At 42.9% G+C, this 18,230-nt stretch overlaps 1 protein-coding gene across 15 annotated transcripts in view; it reads right to left on the bottom strand.

Moving 5' to 3' along the window:
- Positions 1-18,230, bottom strand: part of LOC121595177 (filaggrin) — a 141,930-nt gene that overhangs the window by 108,173 nt on the left and 15,527 nt on the right. For all 15 annotated transcript variants that reach the window (XM_041918891.1, XM_041918873.1, XM_041918874.1 and 12 more), the window contains exons 2-3: positions 1,462-1,771; positions 1,192-1,378 (exon numbers count right to left, since the gene is read on the bottom strand). In XM_041918891.1, coding sequence (XP_041774825.1) covers positions 1,192-1,378; positions 1,462-1,732 — 458 coding nt within the window. In that variant the 5' untranslated portion in view covers positions 1,733-1,771. The remainder of the gene's footprint in view (positions 1-1,191; positions 1,379-1,461; positions 1,772-18,230) is intronic.

The raw sequence follows: 18,230 nt of genomic DNA, 5'->3' as shown, positions 1-18,230 counted from the left end.
TGCAGTGTTAAGAAATAGGGAAAGTATTACTACCTTACTTCAATGGTAAGAAAAGCATTCTTCTGTTTTGAAAAAAAAAAAACAGCAAATTATTTCAAAGATGTTCTATTTCCTTTAAATTGATAACTTAAAAGCAAAAAAAAATCAAAACGCCCAATAGAAAACCGAAGCGTTCTATGTTGTGTACTGCGGATTGCATACCACGTGATGTGTTTGTACTGCAAATTGCATACCATCAGGGTGTCCGACAAAAATGCGACACAAAGTTGGTTTGCTATTTCGACATGTAGGTGGCGCTAATGTTGTTTTGAATATGGCGTTATTTTTATTTTGTTCAAAGGGTAGCAATTTTTGTTTTGGTTGACGTTTGACTACCAAACCACAGGAATTCAATTACTTTTTCTATTGGCTAGTAAAGGAATTCATAATTTAATTACCAGACTGTAATTTTCAAACAAAATCAATTGATTTTAAAAGAGTATTCTATTTGAATATATTGTAATCACAAGAGATAAATATTAGAAGCCAACAATTGATGCAATGCAAGCAACCGTCCATTAAAAACTTAATGCAAAAAAAGATCAATAAACATGAAATCTATCGAAATAAAGGTACCGTTCATATCGCCAATATGAAAGGCTGACAAAATAGAATAAAATTCAATTTTTACACCGCAACGTCACCACTGAATCGTGCAACGCATTTTGTCGTTGTTATTGAAAAAAGCTTTCGGTGTGATAACTCTTCGCTCACGATCGGCAAATTGTCGTGCAGAGCTTTGCCGTAACAATTCATCATACTTTACGGTGTCATTCCATCACAATAGTAAAAAAATGGATGTAAAACGACACGTTTCCCCACGACTGTCCCCGTACTTCCGAGGATCATTAAATAAACATTTTGTTCCTCTCGCAACAACTTGTCCGTTTCCCTGTTTGCGGAGGAAAAGATGGTTACTAATCTCGACGCTGTAAAATGTCACTTCCTACAAGCCATTTTTGGGGCTTCTCCGCAAAGTCTGAAGTGAAAAAAGAAAACCCTCCACAGGTTCAAGACCCATGAAATGATCTCCAAATGTCACCCGTCAGCAACTGCTCGCTGGAAGCTGTCCGGTCTGCTTTATCGCTCCTCGTCAAACAACCAACCCCCTGGTCGGATTATCCACCGTGCACGAACGTACTCGAGACGTACCTTTGTTCATTGTGTCGCTTCATGAAATATTCATTCGGCTCGAGCCCGTCCGGTTCGCAGATGCGCGGCCGCCGCCCGTACATGGCGGACAGATCGGAAGCGAGGAACTCGTCGCCGAACAATGCCGTCTCCTGCTTCCGACGCTTCGGTGGGCAGATGAAGTCGCGCTCCGACATTGTGTCTTGATCTGCAAACGAAAGGAATGGTATCGTTGAGACATGAGGCCGAAGAAGTAAGAATTGTTGACTTGGCGTGGCGTGCAATGCTTACCGGAAGGCGTTTCGACCCGTATCACCGACTCCGCGTCCGAGCCGCCCGAACTCCAGACCTGATCGTACTGGGACCAGCTGAGCGGTTGCTGCGAACCGCCCTGGTCCTTGTCGCCGCGCCCATCGTCATCGTCGGACGTTTCCTCGACGATCGTCTCCAGCATGCGGCTGCTGGTCGCGTTCAGGGGGTTCGCTTCCGTTGCCTCGCCGTACGCCGGCAGCCACGGGAAGGAAATGTCATCCGATACGTCGAAAATGTTCTGCTCCATCATCCCGACTAGCTAGCTACATCTTCTTCCGCAACGGGCACTCTGCAACACGGGAAAGAAAGAGACGAAAGAATGAGTAACTTGAGCATGAAGGTATTCGGGCTAGTATGATGATTTTACGAAGCAAGTTGTTACTGTTTGGGAGCTGGGAGATTTCGCCAACTTGATGTACATCCGTTATGTCCTTCATCCGGACGTGATGCTCAAGAAGCAACAAGTACCCTTTTGTAACAGCTGCACCCCGATTTGCTGCTTGCCAAATGCTACCAGATCGTGGTATTTCGACTATCTGAAAGCTGACCGAATTCTTCGGCACAAAAGCCTCTCCTCGCCCCAAACAGTTTTGTAAATGCGAAGGTTCGCGATGCTGACGCTCGCTATTCATTTTCACCAGCACTGAAGAGTGGCAAACGGTTTGTTCCTCAGCTCCGATTGAGGTGCAACTATGAAGATGCCAATCCTAGTGCTGCACAGCATATTTCATAACCTGACGTCGTGGCCTCTGTTGCTTTTCCTATTCGTTTGCCATTCTGCTGCGCCTTCCCTTTTGTAAGGCCACTGCCATTTAGAAACTCGCCCAGAGATGCCAACAGAGCTTTGGAACGAACGTACTACCACTCGGATTGAAACAGAGCTCGATGAAACTGGGAAAGGTTCCAGCTAAAGGGAACGATCTTCACGATAATCTTCAGGCACTTGGCGAGCAGGCCACTTTCTGCAGGGGTGGGACGTTCGGCATACCCCGGCACACCGAAACGAACCGATTTCGCCAAACGCTTGTGAAGGTGATGAGATGTAAATAATCCTCTACCCCGTTCGCCCCCGCTTCTTCCCGCCTACCGCAAAGACGCAAAATCAATCAACACGCCGTGGACCAAACACCGGCAGCGGAGAAGAGGCACCGAACCGAAAGGAAACCGGCTGCACGGATTGGATCGAATTGATGTTTCAGGTTACAGTGCGCTTGGCAGGCGAAACCGAAAACAATGCCCTGCGCCCGGGAAACTTGATCTTGCTAATTAATCTCTCGCTCTCCTGCCCTGAAACGGGGCGGATGTACGAACGAAATAAAGTACGTACTCAATTATAGACTCTTTTCCCTTTTGTTTTGCTGTTGGTGTTGTTTTTGTTGTTGTTGCTGTTTTGCCTGTTGCTCTGCAACCAATCTCGCTTAAATGAAGTGTTATGGGTCGGTTAGCATCAGGTTTAGGAGCGCGAGTTTCCTCCTTTGTGCTGCTGTGGTTGATGTTTCTAGTTTTGCAGATTAAAGAAAGCACGGAAAGCTCGCCAAACCGAGAAGTTCCATAAGCTCAGGCGTAATAAGATATTAATTATTTTCTTATAGTAAAAGCAATATCTTCTATCCTATTAGCTTTGCCGACTACACCCCACGCTGCTGTATTGAAAGAAGATTGCAATCCGTTTCCGTTTTTTCACAATTCTTTGTAATAATGAATATGTTGATGCTGCCTCTGCATAGGTTTCTATAAGATGCAAATTTATGATTTATTTTTATCTTCAACTTTAATGTTAAATGTTGAACGTGTTTCAACGAAAAAAAAAAAACGTAAGCAATATTAAAGTTCAACTGTGAAGTTTGTTTTGAGACTTTGAGGCGTCGTATTGCCGTACTTACTCGAAAAGAAATCATTGTTTTGATCCTTAAGCGCATGCATCCTATTCTTCTACTTCTTCTCTTTTCGAGGTTGTATCCCGATTTGGTAACGGGGTTCAGTTTCTTGGGCCCTCCACAACTAGCCCATGGTTACGATTTTCTGATAACTTTTATGGATTATGACTAGCTACTAGGGCTATATGTCCTAAGCGCAAGCATCTTGGCTAGAAGAAGGAATATTAAGCGGATCCAAAGGCGATTCAGCTGACGTAAAATCATCAGAACGCTTACGAAGGAATTGGAAGAATTTCGATGTTCTTCAGATTTCAGAAAAGTCAAGCCATATAGTTTAGTTTAGTTTAGTTTATTAATCGATGGACTATGAAGCCCTCTCGAGTCAAAATATGTTTACAATAGACATTAGATAACGAACAGAACATTTATATATTGTTATTGTTGGACGCATTCCGAACACTTAAAAGTAAAGTCAGTTCCATTATCGCCATTCCAGGCTCATAGATATCGTCAGCTGAATATAATAGACGGCACATACAAAGAAAGGGGTTGCGAGAGCCAAATGTTGTTCGGGTTTCAGCGACTGCCATATAGAAAATTCCAGTGGTGTATTAGATTCTACCATCGTTTCGTGGTCCAGTCGTCAACTCGTACGATTTAACAACATGCCTAGCGAGTTGAATTTAGATGAATTCCAATCAAAAATGGAGATTTGTTCATGTATTTGAAAAAAAGAAAAACAGTTCATGAATTGTAACCACAAGAATCTGATTGCAAGCCGTATTCTTTAATTAAAATCACTTTTCTCGTTTTCCCAAACATAGCATGGGAAAGGTCCTGTTGTATCAGTAGTTTTGTTGCATATATACGTAAATTAAGCAGCCAAAAGTAAATCGATTAAAAAGCCTCTTGGTAGACGAGTTTAGATTAGCATAGTATTTAATATTTTATAATTTGAGTACGATCAGTTTGTTTTCATTCTCGTCGTGTTGCTAACATCAACTATGAATGGCGTAGAGCAGCGATCAGCAAAGTACGGCTCGCAAGCCTCTTTGATGTCTCGATCGTGTCGCTTTATTTTTTATACATGTCATAGAAGTTTCATGTATTTTTACTATTGGTTTAACAATTTGGTTCTTCACGTGGAACTTTACGATTATTTACATAGAATTTGGCTAATTCGGTCGAAACGTTTATCACCCCTTGGTGTAGGTATTAAGCCACTGTTGGGCATGATCATCCAAGGCTAAGTATTGTGTCCATCAGCATGATAGTTTATCTCATGAACAAAAGGCTCAAGACAAAAACCCTCAACGGACAGGTTGGACAGGAGATGGTGTGACTGGACAACTATACCAAAATTGATTGATCCTTTGGTTTGAAATGGCTTTGAAAGTTAGGGTCTTATTGACTTCAACAATCTCTGACTGCCTTTTGGAGAGTTGAAATAAGTTAGATAAAAAAGGTTTTAAATATTCAACTTACAAATATTAAAAAGATCAAATCCCTACAAATAAAAGTCCAATCAATACAATAAAATAGATTAAATAAATGATTTTTTTAAGAAAATCATTCCAGATTCGTTGACCCAAATTTTTTGAAACCAACTTTTTAAAGTAGTTTTGATCGTACTGAATGAAGCTTTGCTCTTCATCTTTCACCCACAAGGAACGTAACCCAAGCACATAAACGCCTTAGTGATCGACATTACCCTTTGTTCGCGCCGTACGAAGAGTGAATAATAATTTGATTATTATGGTGATGGTGGCAGGTGGATTACAAACAAGAACCGTACCGGAATGGCAAACGGTACCTTTGAAGCGCGCCAACCCAAAACCAAGAACATGGTAAACAACGGCACCAAACGGTAAACGTTGTAAAACTAGACATCCAAATACAAAAAAGCACATGTGAAACAACGCATCAATGCTGAGTGGAGAGGGGGTGTCGAGGGGGCAAGCAAACAACGGAGGGCGCCAGTGACAGTCGTACCAATGCGCAAGCACGTTGACCGTAAACTTTGCCACCCTGACAATGGAAAAAACGACGCTTTAGGTCGTCGTCGCGCGTTACGCACACGGTCAACACAAACACATCATGTGTCACCGAGAGAGAGCGAGAGAGCCAACTCCCCCTGAGGGAGGGTGACGATGGTTTTCGTTGCGACCAATGCGGGCAATGGTCTATGATCACCATGCTTTTTTTCAGTACGCAGGGGCACGTGCATCATAGCATTACGAACGGAAGTGATCGACCGTTTCGAATGTTCATGCTTTTTGCCTCCTTTGCTTCTGTGTGTGTGTGTGTGTCTCTGGCGCCTGCTCTTAAGCTGCAAGTGACAAACTTTTATCACTTACTTGTCCATAAACCCCCTCTCACATGCCACTCGACTCCCCAGGGCGCAAACGGCTAGAGGGAGATGTACACGACCATCACCGGCCCTTTCACCGCGCGATCGTTATCGTGCGGGAAAATGTTGTCTCTCGTGCCGCGGGAGCTGCATTATCGTTACATAATGAGATGATTGAACGGACCGTAGTAGCACGAGCGTTACATCTCGCAGCTCCTTTTTTGGTACCGCATGGAGGGTGAGCGAGAGCGATTTATTAGAGTGTGGCAAAGTTTGGGGTCAACGAAAGCATTAGCCGGGGCAGCGCGAGCTGAATGGCTGCGAGTAGTGATTGATTGACAGCGATTGACGGTAAATAGTAATCGTAATGTACTAAAACGCTTCTCTGTTGTTGTGGTGATGTAGTTTTTGCTGATTTAACGTAATGCTGGACGTAATGTGCACGCATTGGGCAAAAATAGTAAAATTAGACTGTTGATGAGATGACAAACAAGTTATTTTTCATTTGAAATTATTTATCTTTAAATCAAATTGTCTATTTAAAAATCTCGTTTTGTATTTCCTTTAGTGAAATTTCTGATCAATCTGATCGATCAGCTTCTACAAGCGTAACAAGTGTAGTAACAAGCGAAACCAAATACGCCTGAGCGATAGACTCAATTAATTAACAGCTAATAAGCCAGTTAAAATGCTTTCGTTTTTTCCTCCTTTCTTTCCTGAATGGAGGAGGGTTGATATACTTTCCATCCTTCCGGCAGTAGCAATAGTAAGCGATCGACAATTGCATCTTGGTGCACAGAGAGAGAGAGAGCGCGCTAAAAAGGGAAAGAAGATGCAGTTTTGCTTTCTGCGAGAAAAAGCACAGAAAAAAAGGTCTTAAATCGATCGGGAATAGATTAAAAAACACGGAAAATCATTCAGAGCAAGCCGAGGTACGAAAAGAAAATTCAAATCCCTTTGGCAACAGAGCTTCGATGTAAGAAATTGAAATGGATTAGAGAAAATCAATCCAACTGTATCGATTTTAGCAGAAAAAGAAACACAAATTCCAATCATTTCCGTCATTTTTCGCAACCCGAGCGTCATGTTTCCCGGTTAGACGCTCCGTCATGCCGCCGCCCACCTTTTCCGAGCTGATTTTCCACTCAGTGGAATGTCGGAATGGCCGCAGGAAAAACGTACGATGCTCGGGGAAGATAAATCGGGCTGCACCGTCTTCTCCGTGCACCATTCCGGGCGGGGCGAGGCTCGTGTTGTAATGAAATATTGGTTTAAAGTTTCGCCTAAGCTCTCATCGTGTGCCATTTCCATCTACCCCCGCCATCGAACACTGTCGTCACTCGTCGTCGTGTTGTCGGTCGAAAAGCGCGCACAACCTCGGCGGGGAGCGGATATTCATAACCAAGTAGTAGTTATGCAAAAACCAAATTTCGCCAGTGCAAAGAGCTTTTCTTCGGGCACGGGTTTTCCTCGTTTTCACGGGTGAGAGGGGGATTGTTGTTGGCGATACCAGCTTACCTTGCCTGCCACACTTCTGGTGCTTTACGTTTTTGGGACGTCGATGTCGATGAACCTCCTGATTCGCTCAATCTTTTGGCCAAATTGTGAGTGCAGACGGAGGAACGAAAACACAAAGCAAACTGTACACAACCGTCAATGATTATCAGCTGCCTGATGCACTGTTGCATCGTGCAGTTGACCTTTCCGTGTCACACAGTGCGCCCATCGAGGATTGTTTTTGGGGGGAACAAGCTGTTGTTGGAGGTTATTAAATTAAAGCGTTTCGGGCGTCGTTTGTTTGCCAGCTCACCGGTATGCGGCCGGGAATAGAAACGTAATCCTGTTAGATGCAGGAAAAAGTGGTCGCATTGTACGTCAAGTGCAAGAATGCAGAAAGCGTCTTAAGAGGTGGGAGAGTGCTTGCGAACTTGAGCGAAGTACACTAGAAGGGTCAAATCGATCTAGGGTAAGGTGTATGGTTTGGTTGGCAAGGTTTCGCTTTCATACATCGAAGAGCGAATTAAAAATGTCTTTTTTTTATAATGTAAAGGTTATGTTGAATTATAATTATATGAAATCATTGAACATTTTTATGTTAAAAGCAAAAATCACTTGAACATTGCATTCGTATTTAATGCGCTTTACAGGGATTTCCAAATCACTTTCAAATGTAAACATTGTTATTCACCGCGTGCAAGATGTTAATCCACATCAATCGGACATTTCATTTCCATCAATATAATTTGTAATTTCATCAGCATGATTTTCAACACCCCTCAAGCTGGATTGGGTTTGACAGTTCTTTGCTATGTGTTGAAAATCATGTGTAAGAACTGAAATTTTGTTTTGAAGCAAATACACTATTTGACAGCTGTTGAAAAACATCTTGGATGTGGTGAATAATTATGTGCACATTCGAAAGTGACTTGAAAACCCCTGTATGGTTAGATACATGAAGTGAATGGTTCATGAAGTGAACAACACTGTTTACATTTGAAACTGACTTGGAAAACCCTGTAATAGTAATAATTAATAATAATAATAAACTATAAAACAAACAAAAAAGTCAAATCCAAAGTCAAAGTCATGAGACATATGAAGAGATTCGGCCATATCGGGGAACTCGTTCGTCGAAGAACGTTCGTCGGTTATGAGTGGACAGCGTTGTATTACTAATTTAAAAAACAAAACAATAACAAAAATAATTTAAAATATTATAAATATGTTCAAAGCATATCTTAAAATGCTTGATAAGGTTGTTTGTAGGAACGTAAAACAAGGAAATGAAGAATACAGGGTTTTTCAATACATTTTAAAGTGTTCAAATCATTATTCACTCCCTCGAAAATGGTTTACAGCAGCTGTCAAATGGTGTATTTGCATCACAATAAAATATCAGTTCTTACACATGATTTTCAACCCACTGCAAATAACTGTCAGACTCACTCCTGCTCATGTGCATGTACAAAATCATGTGGAAGAACTTATTGTGATGCAAATACAACATTTGACAGCTGTTGAAAAACATCTTGAAGGCGGAGAAAAATAGTTGAAGGCTATGGAAATTGACACGGAAAAACTTAACATAAAACTTAAACTAAAAATTGGCATATTGAATTGTCTGTGCTACTCAGATATATGAAACTTGTGCTTTTTCTGGTTCTTCAAAAATCATTTACAATATGCGTTATTTTGTTATCCGTTCAATGTAGGAAACTATGTATAAAATTAAACGATAATCTTTTATGTTATTTCACTTGAATTTAATAGCAAAATATTTGATTTATACCATGCACTTTACTCATCTGATTGATCAGTGAAACGATCAGACTGACTAATCACAAGTAATACTGTTTTATTTATTTTGTTTCGATGCAATAAATAACGTCACTTTGCTTATTGAAACCGTTCAATCTGAAGCACAAAAAAAAACATCAAATTCCACCAATGAATATGCAAATGTTATACAACAAATTTGCATGCAGCACAGAAAATCGAACAAATCCATTTATCCGTCAATCATTGCTTGCTTTCTCACTGCGCGCCCGGCTGCAATAAATGATCCGCAGCAATAGTGCCAAAACAAATTTTATATCAATTCTCCATTACACTCATTATAACCCATTACAGCCTCAAACGGTACGGGTGTCTCCTAACAACCCCCTCTCTCTCTCCTCTCATTTGTTGAGACAGCTTAACGATATTTGCATTCAAACGCAGTGGGGGTGGGCTGCACGCAAAATTCCACCCGGCAAGCGTGCATATCATGCGCATTGATTAAAGCAGCGCCTGCACACCGTTGCATAATGAACGATTGCTTTCTCCTGCACCAATCAGCCGTGTCCACGAGCCAGTGCGCCCTGCCCAATGTCCAATCCACACAGCCCACATTACACGCCCCGGATGATTTACTGCAGCCCGCGAAAGAAAATAGAAAAAAACGGAGAACTAGACTCGCTACACAATTGGCTTTGATTTCGTGTGCTTGAATACGGCTGCCATATATCTATGCGTTTTCCCGTTTTGTTTTTTGCATGCGGAAACACGTTTATCTCTGGGGGTTGAAGCGTACTGGCCGGGCTTTACGACACCGTCCGTCACCGGGCGTCGTAAGCGATCGTTACGATTGTGTGCGGTGCTGTGATAACGAACGGTATGGGCCGCCCTTTCATGCTTCCCTATGGCCAAGCGACACGTAAAAGCTGCTGTCGTGTAGTGCTTTTATCTTGTCCATGCAATCTGTAGCCCCAAATCGGCCAAAAACATCGCGACGGTTATGGTGATTTTGTGTGGTTTTTTTTTCTCTTCGTTGTGGCATGACTCAATAAAAGCATAAAAACATAAAGCCACGATGCAAAATTGAGCCGTACTTCCGAGAATTGTGCCACAAATGCTGGTCGGTATTTGGCAATTAATTACAAAGCCCACATTAATGGCATAGTTTTAGCGCCGTGCACCGTAGTAGTTTGGGAGGTAAAGCGAAACTTAGTTTCCCAAAACAAAACCCACTGTTGGCGTGCCGGCATGGAACGGGACTAACGCGACAGTTTGTGTAAAAAAAAAAATCAAAAAGCAAAAAAAACAAACACCTTCGACGCTTAAAGGAGGACAGAGGGGAGCTTTTGTTTTGTATGTGTTTTTCTTGTTGCAAAAAAGCCCCAGTGACTATGCATTTGTTTTGTGTCTAGCTGCCTATTTTTTGTTCCGTTTGACAGTCTGCGCGCGGTTTGATGGTTTTTCTTCCCGCGTTCACACCGGGGTAGTACCATCACCGGGGGCACTATTGGCTGAGGTTCCCACACGAAAAGAACCTAACCTTGTTCTCCATTTTGGCAAGATGGTGTCAGTGTGTATGTGTTTTTTTTGATGGCTTGTGAAAGTGTAGCATTTAGGGATGCAGGTTGACAAAAAAGCGACCAAAATTCATGCCAAAAAAAACCAGAGTAGCAACAATCAACCCTCCTTTAATCAAAGAAAAGATCAGCATTTTCTTATGGCTGCACATGTTTTTGCTACAACGTAGAGCATTGCAACGCTGTCAATTTGACTGACAAGAGGTTTAATTAAAATTGATTTTCAGCCGCATGACGGCGTGTGAAATAAATCGATTCGTGTAAGATTATTAATAATGAATGTAGTAATTAATTGATTGAGTGTCATGTTTCGCGATTATATTTGCAAACCTTTGGAACACAAAGGCAAACATTGAACGCAAATAAAAGACTTAAATTTATTTTAATTTTTCCACACAAAAATTAACTTAATAGCGATGAGCGTAGGATTAAAAATGATTTAAAACATTATTCCAATACTTGAGTAGCAGCAAACGGTCAATAACTTAAGCAACGATAAACTATATGTTATGCTTTATAAGTTATATTGATCAGTTCTTTACGAAAATTGTTACAATTGCTTAGTATTGTTTTACCACAATGTTTTAAATACATTAATATTTTATTGTCTACTAAATTTAGTTATATGTCACACTTTAATAATAATTTTGGAATAAAAGAAAGATCCTTCTATAAGGAAAACAATTTAGCCTAAAGTATGTTTCATCCTTAACAAAATTATAAACTTAATCTTCGTAAAATTATGTTTTTTTCCATTTTGTTAAAAAAAAATTAAAAGGTTAGGTTAAAATGATGGAAATTCTAGAAATATTAATGAATTTAAAAAAAACACCAGCAAATACATTGAACGTTCAAATTTAGCTTTTTTTTATTTTGAGATTTGAACTCAGGTCGATTGTGCATTATATGCAGGACGTTGACATTGACGCTACTGAAGCAATTTATGTTTTCACAACAGTACAAGATTACACAAATAATTACATCCATTAACGACCTACTTAAACAATACATGCATACAAAGGGTACATATCAATAACAATCGTATTTGCATTGTAACACTCAAACCCTTTTTTCTAATTAACATTCCAACATTAAATGTACTAATGTATTGCATACGAGCAAACTAATCTGCAGCAACACCATTGGCCATTGGCCCTTTTGGTACGTTTGCTTGATCACCACAAACTAACTCTAGTAAGAAACAACCCAATACCCCCCCCCCCTCCGAATTTGATACTCAACCCATAAATTAACGACATATTAAAATGCTTCATTATTTATTGCCTTGCACCGAACGAGCGTGTGCAGTTTTACGATTTCTTCACGCAATCCTGTGCTCCTTCCGCTTCGTTCCGCAGCCGAAACGAAAAATTTGCATTTCCACTGTGTGCAAGCGCATTATTGCTGCAAGAAATAAAACACTTCCAGTCCAAGCCGCACCAACCGCAAGACAGACGGCCGCTTAAAGGCGGCGCAATCGAACCGATTGCACTCGTGATCGACATGCCATTAGACAGCGCGCGCGCCCGCCTTTAAGACCGCAGACGAAACGCAACGCTGGCACAACCGAGTCACACGTTTGTCTAGCGATCCCTCCCTTCAGCCCAGCCCACCCTCTTGCCGATCGATTTTGCTCGCCTTACCTCCCGCCGATGGTAAATGTATCGATGAGAAACAGCAGGCGTTTTTTTCGCGTTTGATTCACATCAAAATTTGTGAATGTGAAATTAAAAACCGATACAAACAGCACACAATTCAATACTCACACTCCACTACCACCTACCCCTGCACACACACACACACCTTCATTCCATTCCGGTGGGCTTTACTTTCACTCGATCTCGATCGCGCGCCGCGATCGGGGAGGGAAACCATTTTTGGACACTCTTCTCTGGGGCTTCCCCTTGAGGTGGCTGTGTTCACGGTGAACCCTTTTATAAGCAACGCCTCCACAACATTTCTCGAATTCACAACGCAGCTGCTGCACCAGCAGAAATTTAAAAACTTCATCGCGAGCCCTTTTTCGCTGCGCTGCTGTGATCAAAATTTCTTTTCCATGTTTTCTTGTCATGTTTCTGTTTTCATTGCTCGATCTTCATCCAACTGTGTGAGTATGTGTTTCGCCAAATGCGTTTTCCCACCGCCGGCGTTTTTCACTCCTCGGTGGGTCCCCAAACAATACAATTGCTCATTGCTCGTTTGCGTACACCTATATTTTCACCCTCGCAGCAGTATGGAAAGCGAACACGTCCCTGGCTGTCTCCTTAATCAGATGACAGCCGAGCGAACTGCGGAGGTGCGTTGGGTGTCGCACAGTTAAAGTGTGGAAGAAGTCAAAGGTTGAAAGGCCCTACCCTGAGTGCACATTCGAGGCACCACTCTGATTAGGTAACAATCGGTCCAATAGAACTGCCCGACGGGTGTAATGGTAGTGATTTCCACCTTTTTGCGCTTTTTGTTTCCCACCACACCGTACCGGATTTGTTCCGGTCGAGTTTGTGTCCATTAAACGCACCCCCATCCCTTGCCATAGGGCCTCTAGAGAGGAGGGACGGAGGAGGAGGGCTGAGAAAAATAAACACAAAAAGGCACTCCTTCGCCAGCAAAGACACACACGCTGTGATTATAGCGGGCCGGTCAAAAAGCAAACAAAAATATAGTCATTATTTTCCGCCACGGCGGGGTGGCAGTTTTTGTGAAAAAAAATGAGAATAAGTTTCTTATCAAAGGTTGGTGGATTGTGGAGACGTTTTGTGTTTTCCTTCTTTTGTTGTAGTTCAACGTTTGCTTTGCACACTTTAGCGATAACAATCACGGATCATAAGTTTCAAGGTGGTTCAACTGTTTCGTTCCATTGCATGCTTGCTCCAAAAGCTTGTTGGTAAGCTTTCGAGAAAGATTTAAATGCAATAATCATACGAACCCCGCAGCCGCGAGGTGTCAAGCAAAAATGAGAAATTATATTCACCATCCCATTGCCGGGTGAGTGTTTTGTGAAGCAACATTCCATTCATGTCACGCATTTCTACATTCGTGAGCATTTGTTTAAAAAAAAACTGAATCACATTCTCTTCGGTCAACCGCTGGCTTCACACCCCAACACCGGGCAAATGATGTCATAGCATGCACCCCGAAAAGCCTCTCCCACGGAGCGACACCAACAGCCCGACCGCGGTGGTGGATCTGGCGCGAAAGTTTAGCTGCAATCTTTTGCAGCCAATGGCTCTCGCGGAATCGTTTTGCACATGCACATCACACCCGTCTATTCGGTTGAGGACTGCAAAAAAAAAACGGGCACATTCAAAAGTGCGGCCCTCTTCTTGCATCCTCCTTCCATCTTCCCAGCTCAAACAAGCATTTGGCATGTTTACGGCGAAACACCTCCTACACGGTACGACGCGTCATGTAGTGCGCGCGGGCGGGCGAGAGATGGGAAATTTCTCACTTTCGCAACTCGGATTGCAACAAGCATATTACTTCCCGCGTGCTTCGTGGCTTTTCACACTGTCCGTGCTGGGCTGTGTTGGTCATTTTGCTTTCGATGTTTGGCACCCTTCCAACATGGTTGAGGTGGATGGCGTCGGAAATATGCAACCAGTTGCTGGTGGTGGTTCTCTCACTCTCAAGCTCACGGGGGTGGAACCGGACACGTTTTCATTCCATAAAAGATGTGGGGGGGGGAGGGGGGGGGAATTAGCCTACATCACGCCAATCTTAAGCCATTCTGCGGAGATTGTTCTGAGCCACGCAAATCGAGGCATGGCCCTTAGCCTTTCGTCTAACGAATCTTGATCGCGAATGAGCATAAGCTTAAAATTGTGAAATAATTTCCATTCTCTCTGTCTATGTCTCTCTCTCTCTCTCTCTCTCTCCTTCTCTCTCTCTCTTTCTCTCTCTCAGACTGTTTTATTTGCATTCTAATTTACAGATAGAAATCAATTGTAAAAGCGACACGCTACAATCGCTACACAATAGAAAAAGGTCGCAATGCAAATCAACCTTTAACTGTCCTCTTAACGTCAACGGGTTTGTCTCCTGGACACGAACAAAAAAAAACTTAGTCAGCTTCAGCCCCTCATTCCAAACCAAATGTGAAACTCACAGCCACGTATCCATAAGACAGCAACAGCAAAAAAAGCAAGTCTCAATCGCGCTAAATGACTCAATCGATCGTAACTTAATCGCTTTGAAATTGAACCTCCACCAGCCAGCCTAGTCACTAAGACACTGAAACAGCTTTCAAGCGTGTCATTACACCCCACATTTGCCTTCACACACACACGCGAGCCGGGTTTTCGGGGCTTTTCGTCCCGCTTTTCTTATGCGAACGATTTGGGCAGCGGTTTAAACCGGATTCGATTCGGCACGGGGGTGAGAGGAAATTGCAACGAAAAACAATCACCCACTTCACCTTCTACAACGAATCGTACCCCCGCTTGCATCAGACCGGATGCATATTTGTTCGCACAGCAATGGCGCACCAACTGACGAATCTAAGGGTTCGTCGCTTGCAGCGCACGCCAGTTCTTTGTACCATTTCTCGGCAGTTTGTTCTCGCTGAGATGGTAGTGCACTTTGTTGTTTCACTCAGCGTCTTGCGACATCCATCGCCTGTGTGTCCGCGGTGTGTCCTTGTGGCAATCATAAATAATGATTAATTGAACAGCTTTGCAGCAGGGAATGTATAAATAACTGACCGATCGGCACCTGTGTTTGAGTAAGTAGACTGGGAACGGATGAGGGAGTTGAGCGTTTTGTCGTGAAAACAACAAACAGCTGGCAATGAAGGCATACCTTACTACCGATCTTCTGACGATGAATTGCGCCGTAAAGATGTGCTCTTGAGCAGACAGTCCGCGCGTAGGCGGTGAATAACTATTTTCTAGAAACAATAGCATCTTAACTAAACTTGTGTTAATTTAATGCGGTTTACAAATGTTCTTAAACACTCAGGGTGCGCTTTTTACGACGAGTTCAATTCATTGACCATGCCATAATCGCAACAGCACCAACAGGCTGTTATATTTCACACTTTGTGACAATATCTCACCGACTGGTTGTTGACAAAAAGCTTAAAAGTGTCATTGCCAAAACAGCCTCCATGGTGCGTCATGCTCACACACACACACAAACATTACCTAATTGCATTTAGCACCGACAGAAGAAATCACTTCTTCAAGATCATTCCCACAGTCTTGGCCCGAACGTTGTCTCCAATGAGTTCGGTTGATTCTCTTTCTTGCTTTGTCCGTCACTTCATTTCGACTTAATCGCCAGCTAACGGTTAGCCGATGTACAACTGAGCCGGTGTGAGCAGACCGTGTTTTATGTTCCTTCCCGGAATATTCAGCTCCACGCTGGGATTGGCATAACCTAGTTGATGGAGTGATTGCCAGTGACCTTTACTGTTGCCAAATGATCTTCCGTCATTTTTGCAATGCATTCACGTTGTAGACCTCCTGATGACCAAGCCCAACACCATGGGATGGGAGTGTTCTGAGAGCGCATTGAATAGTATCATAAAAATGAATTCAAGAACTAAAAATCTGTCACAAAGAACCATAAAATTAAGAACCCGCTTAAATAAAAATGGATGTCAAGAATCAGATTTTTAACTAGACAATTATCAATAAATGGGATATTATCCATTTAAGATAAAAATTTGAAGCATAGCTATACAGATTTTATCAACAATTATTTCCTTTGAAAGTAGGTAATATCTGTGTTTGAACAACCGTCAATGAAGATTCGATCGTATGAGTCAGCTGGCGAATACGTGCCACGAATGAAGTCCGGTATAGATCAAGGCTTTGAACAAGCACTACACGCTGTCCTCTCTCCATCACGCTAGACCTAATGACGGTGATCAAGCTGTACAACACACCGGCATTAGCAACATATGCCGCCTGAACAAGTTCGAAAAAAATGTCCGACAAACTTGTTCTAACAACTCGTGGTTAACCGTTGTTCAGTCAACGCCTAGTGCAAGTCTCTTGCCGGAGGTTAGGCCTCTTTGGTACCTCTACGGTACGCATATTGTCGCGTTCGATCGTACCAACGATTGATCGACTTAATGGTGGTGTTTGTGACGATCACGTCATCCGGAGTCGGTGTTGAACGGTATGATTCAAGGTGGATGACGGTATTTTCACGATAATCTTTGAAAGTGTGAGAGCAAGCAAGGTAGAACATAGACTCCGCCACGGGAACTACCGTACGCACCTGTTAGATGAGCAAAACAGCTGCGATCGATTGGATCGTGGCATGATGGAGGGATTTCGAATGAGATAAACTTCCCATTGCTTTCAAGATGCAGTGGCTAGATTTTAAAAGCGAACTGTTAACCTAATTTATCTGCTTTTATGGCCGTTTGGGAATAGATGTAAGATAGAATATCTTAGCAGGGTCATCTTCATTAGCTGTTTTGTGATGAGATCTGATAAATACAGCCATTCTAAAGAATAAGGAAATCATTACTGAAATGCCAGGGTTGGTGCAACTCTGAGTTTCACTTCTCATGCAGCGGACTTTCTGAGGAACTTTCCGCTACTATAGAGTCCTGTGCACAACTTTTTTGGGCCTGTAAAGCCTGTGTAAAGTTTCACAAGGATCCGCGTACGGCCGTGTTGAGGTCATCCACCCCGTACACTCACACTTCTGTCGACCTACTGTCCAGCATAGCCGACCTTAAAGCGGGCCTCCGTAGCGAGCTGTCACAGCATACCACAGCTATTAAGTTAGAGCTTCTGGAAGTTTTAAAGGCGGAGATCCGTTCCTGCTTGCGATCGACGCATGCCGCCACCGATTTACCGTCTCAACGGCCCATTCATCACAATTCAGCGCCTAAATTGTTTAATTCAGTGGTCAAAAATATCCCCGGTACTATTACACCCACACTACAACAGTATCCATCATTAGCCGCTTCTCTTAGTGTGAGTGCGAACGAACCGTCATCCTTCACCAATATGCCATCAGTTTACAACCCGCAAACACCACTACTCAGAGGATCGGGATCGCCGCTCGATTCTGACACACTAGACACCATCCCACACACCGATATGCGAATGTGGCTATTCTTTACGCGTTTCTCCCCATCGGTTACCACTGAGCAGATTTCTCTCATGGTACAAGTACGGCTAGCACTCGATAAGCGGGATGTGTCTGTACACCGTTTGACGAAGCTTGGTGCCGACACTAGTACACTCTCATTTATCTCATTTAAGGTGGGCATACCAGCCACTCTACGCAACAAGGCTCTCTCACCTAACACATGGCCCTCTGCTCTTACCTACCGAGAGTTCCGCGACTATCGGACCAATAATTATAACACTAATACCTGTGCAACAACTGAAACAAATTCGATGCTCGATCAAAACGTTACTCCCGCTACCGACACTTATCATAATCCTCTCTCACATTCTGGAGGGAGTGCCGCGATGCCAACTACTACAACAGATACGCTCGCACAGCCCGTTACGATTTCCTCACCTGCCATGACCACTACAGACGCAGCTTTGTTTACAAACGAACCACATCTTGACCTTAATGAGCGAATGCTTGTTACCACCACACCTACTAGGTCACCTCCCGAATGCTTAGCCGCTCCTAAAAAACGACCGAAGCGAAACGCTAAACGGACTGATGAATCTGCTGACGCTGGCCCGTCGG

This window comes from Anopheles merus, chromosome 3R, assembly GCF_017562075.2.
Source record: "Anopheles merus strain MAF chromosome 3R, AmerM5.1, whole genome shotgun sequence".
Lineage (NCBI taxonomy): Eukaryota > Metazoa > Arthropoda > Insecta > Diptera > Culicidae > Anopheles > Anopheles merus.
Note: the sequence above shows the minus strand (reverse complement) of the source record. Positions and strands in the feature narration are given on the sequence as shown.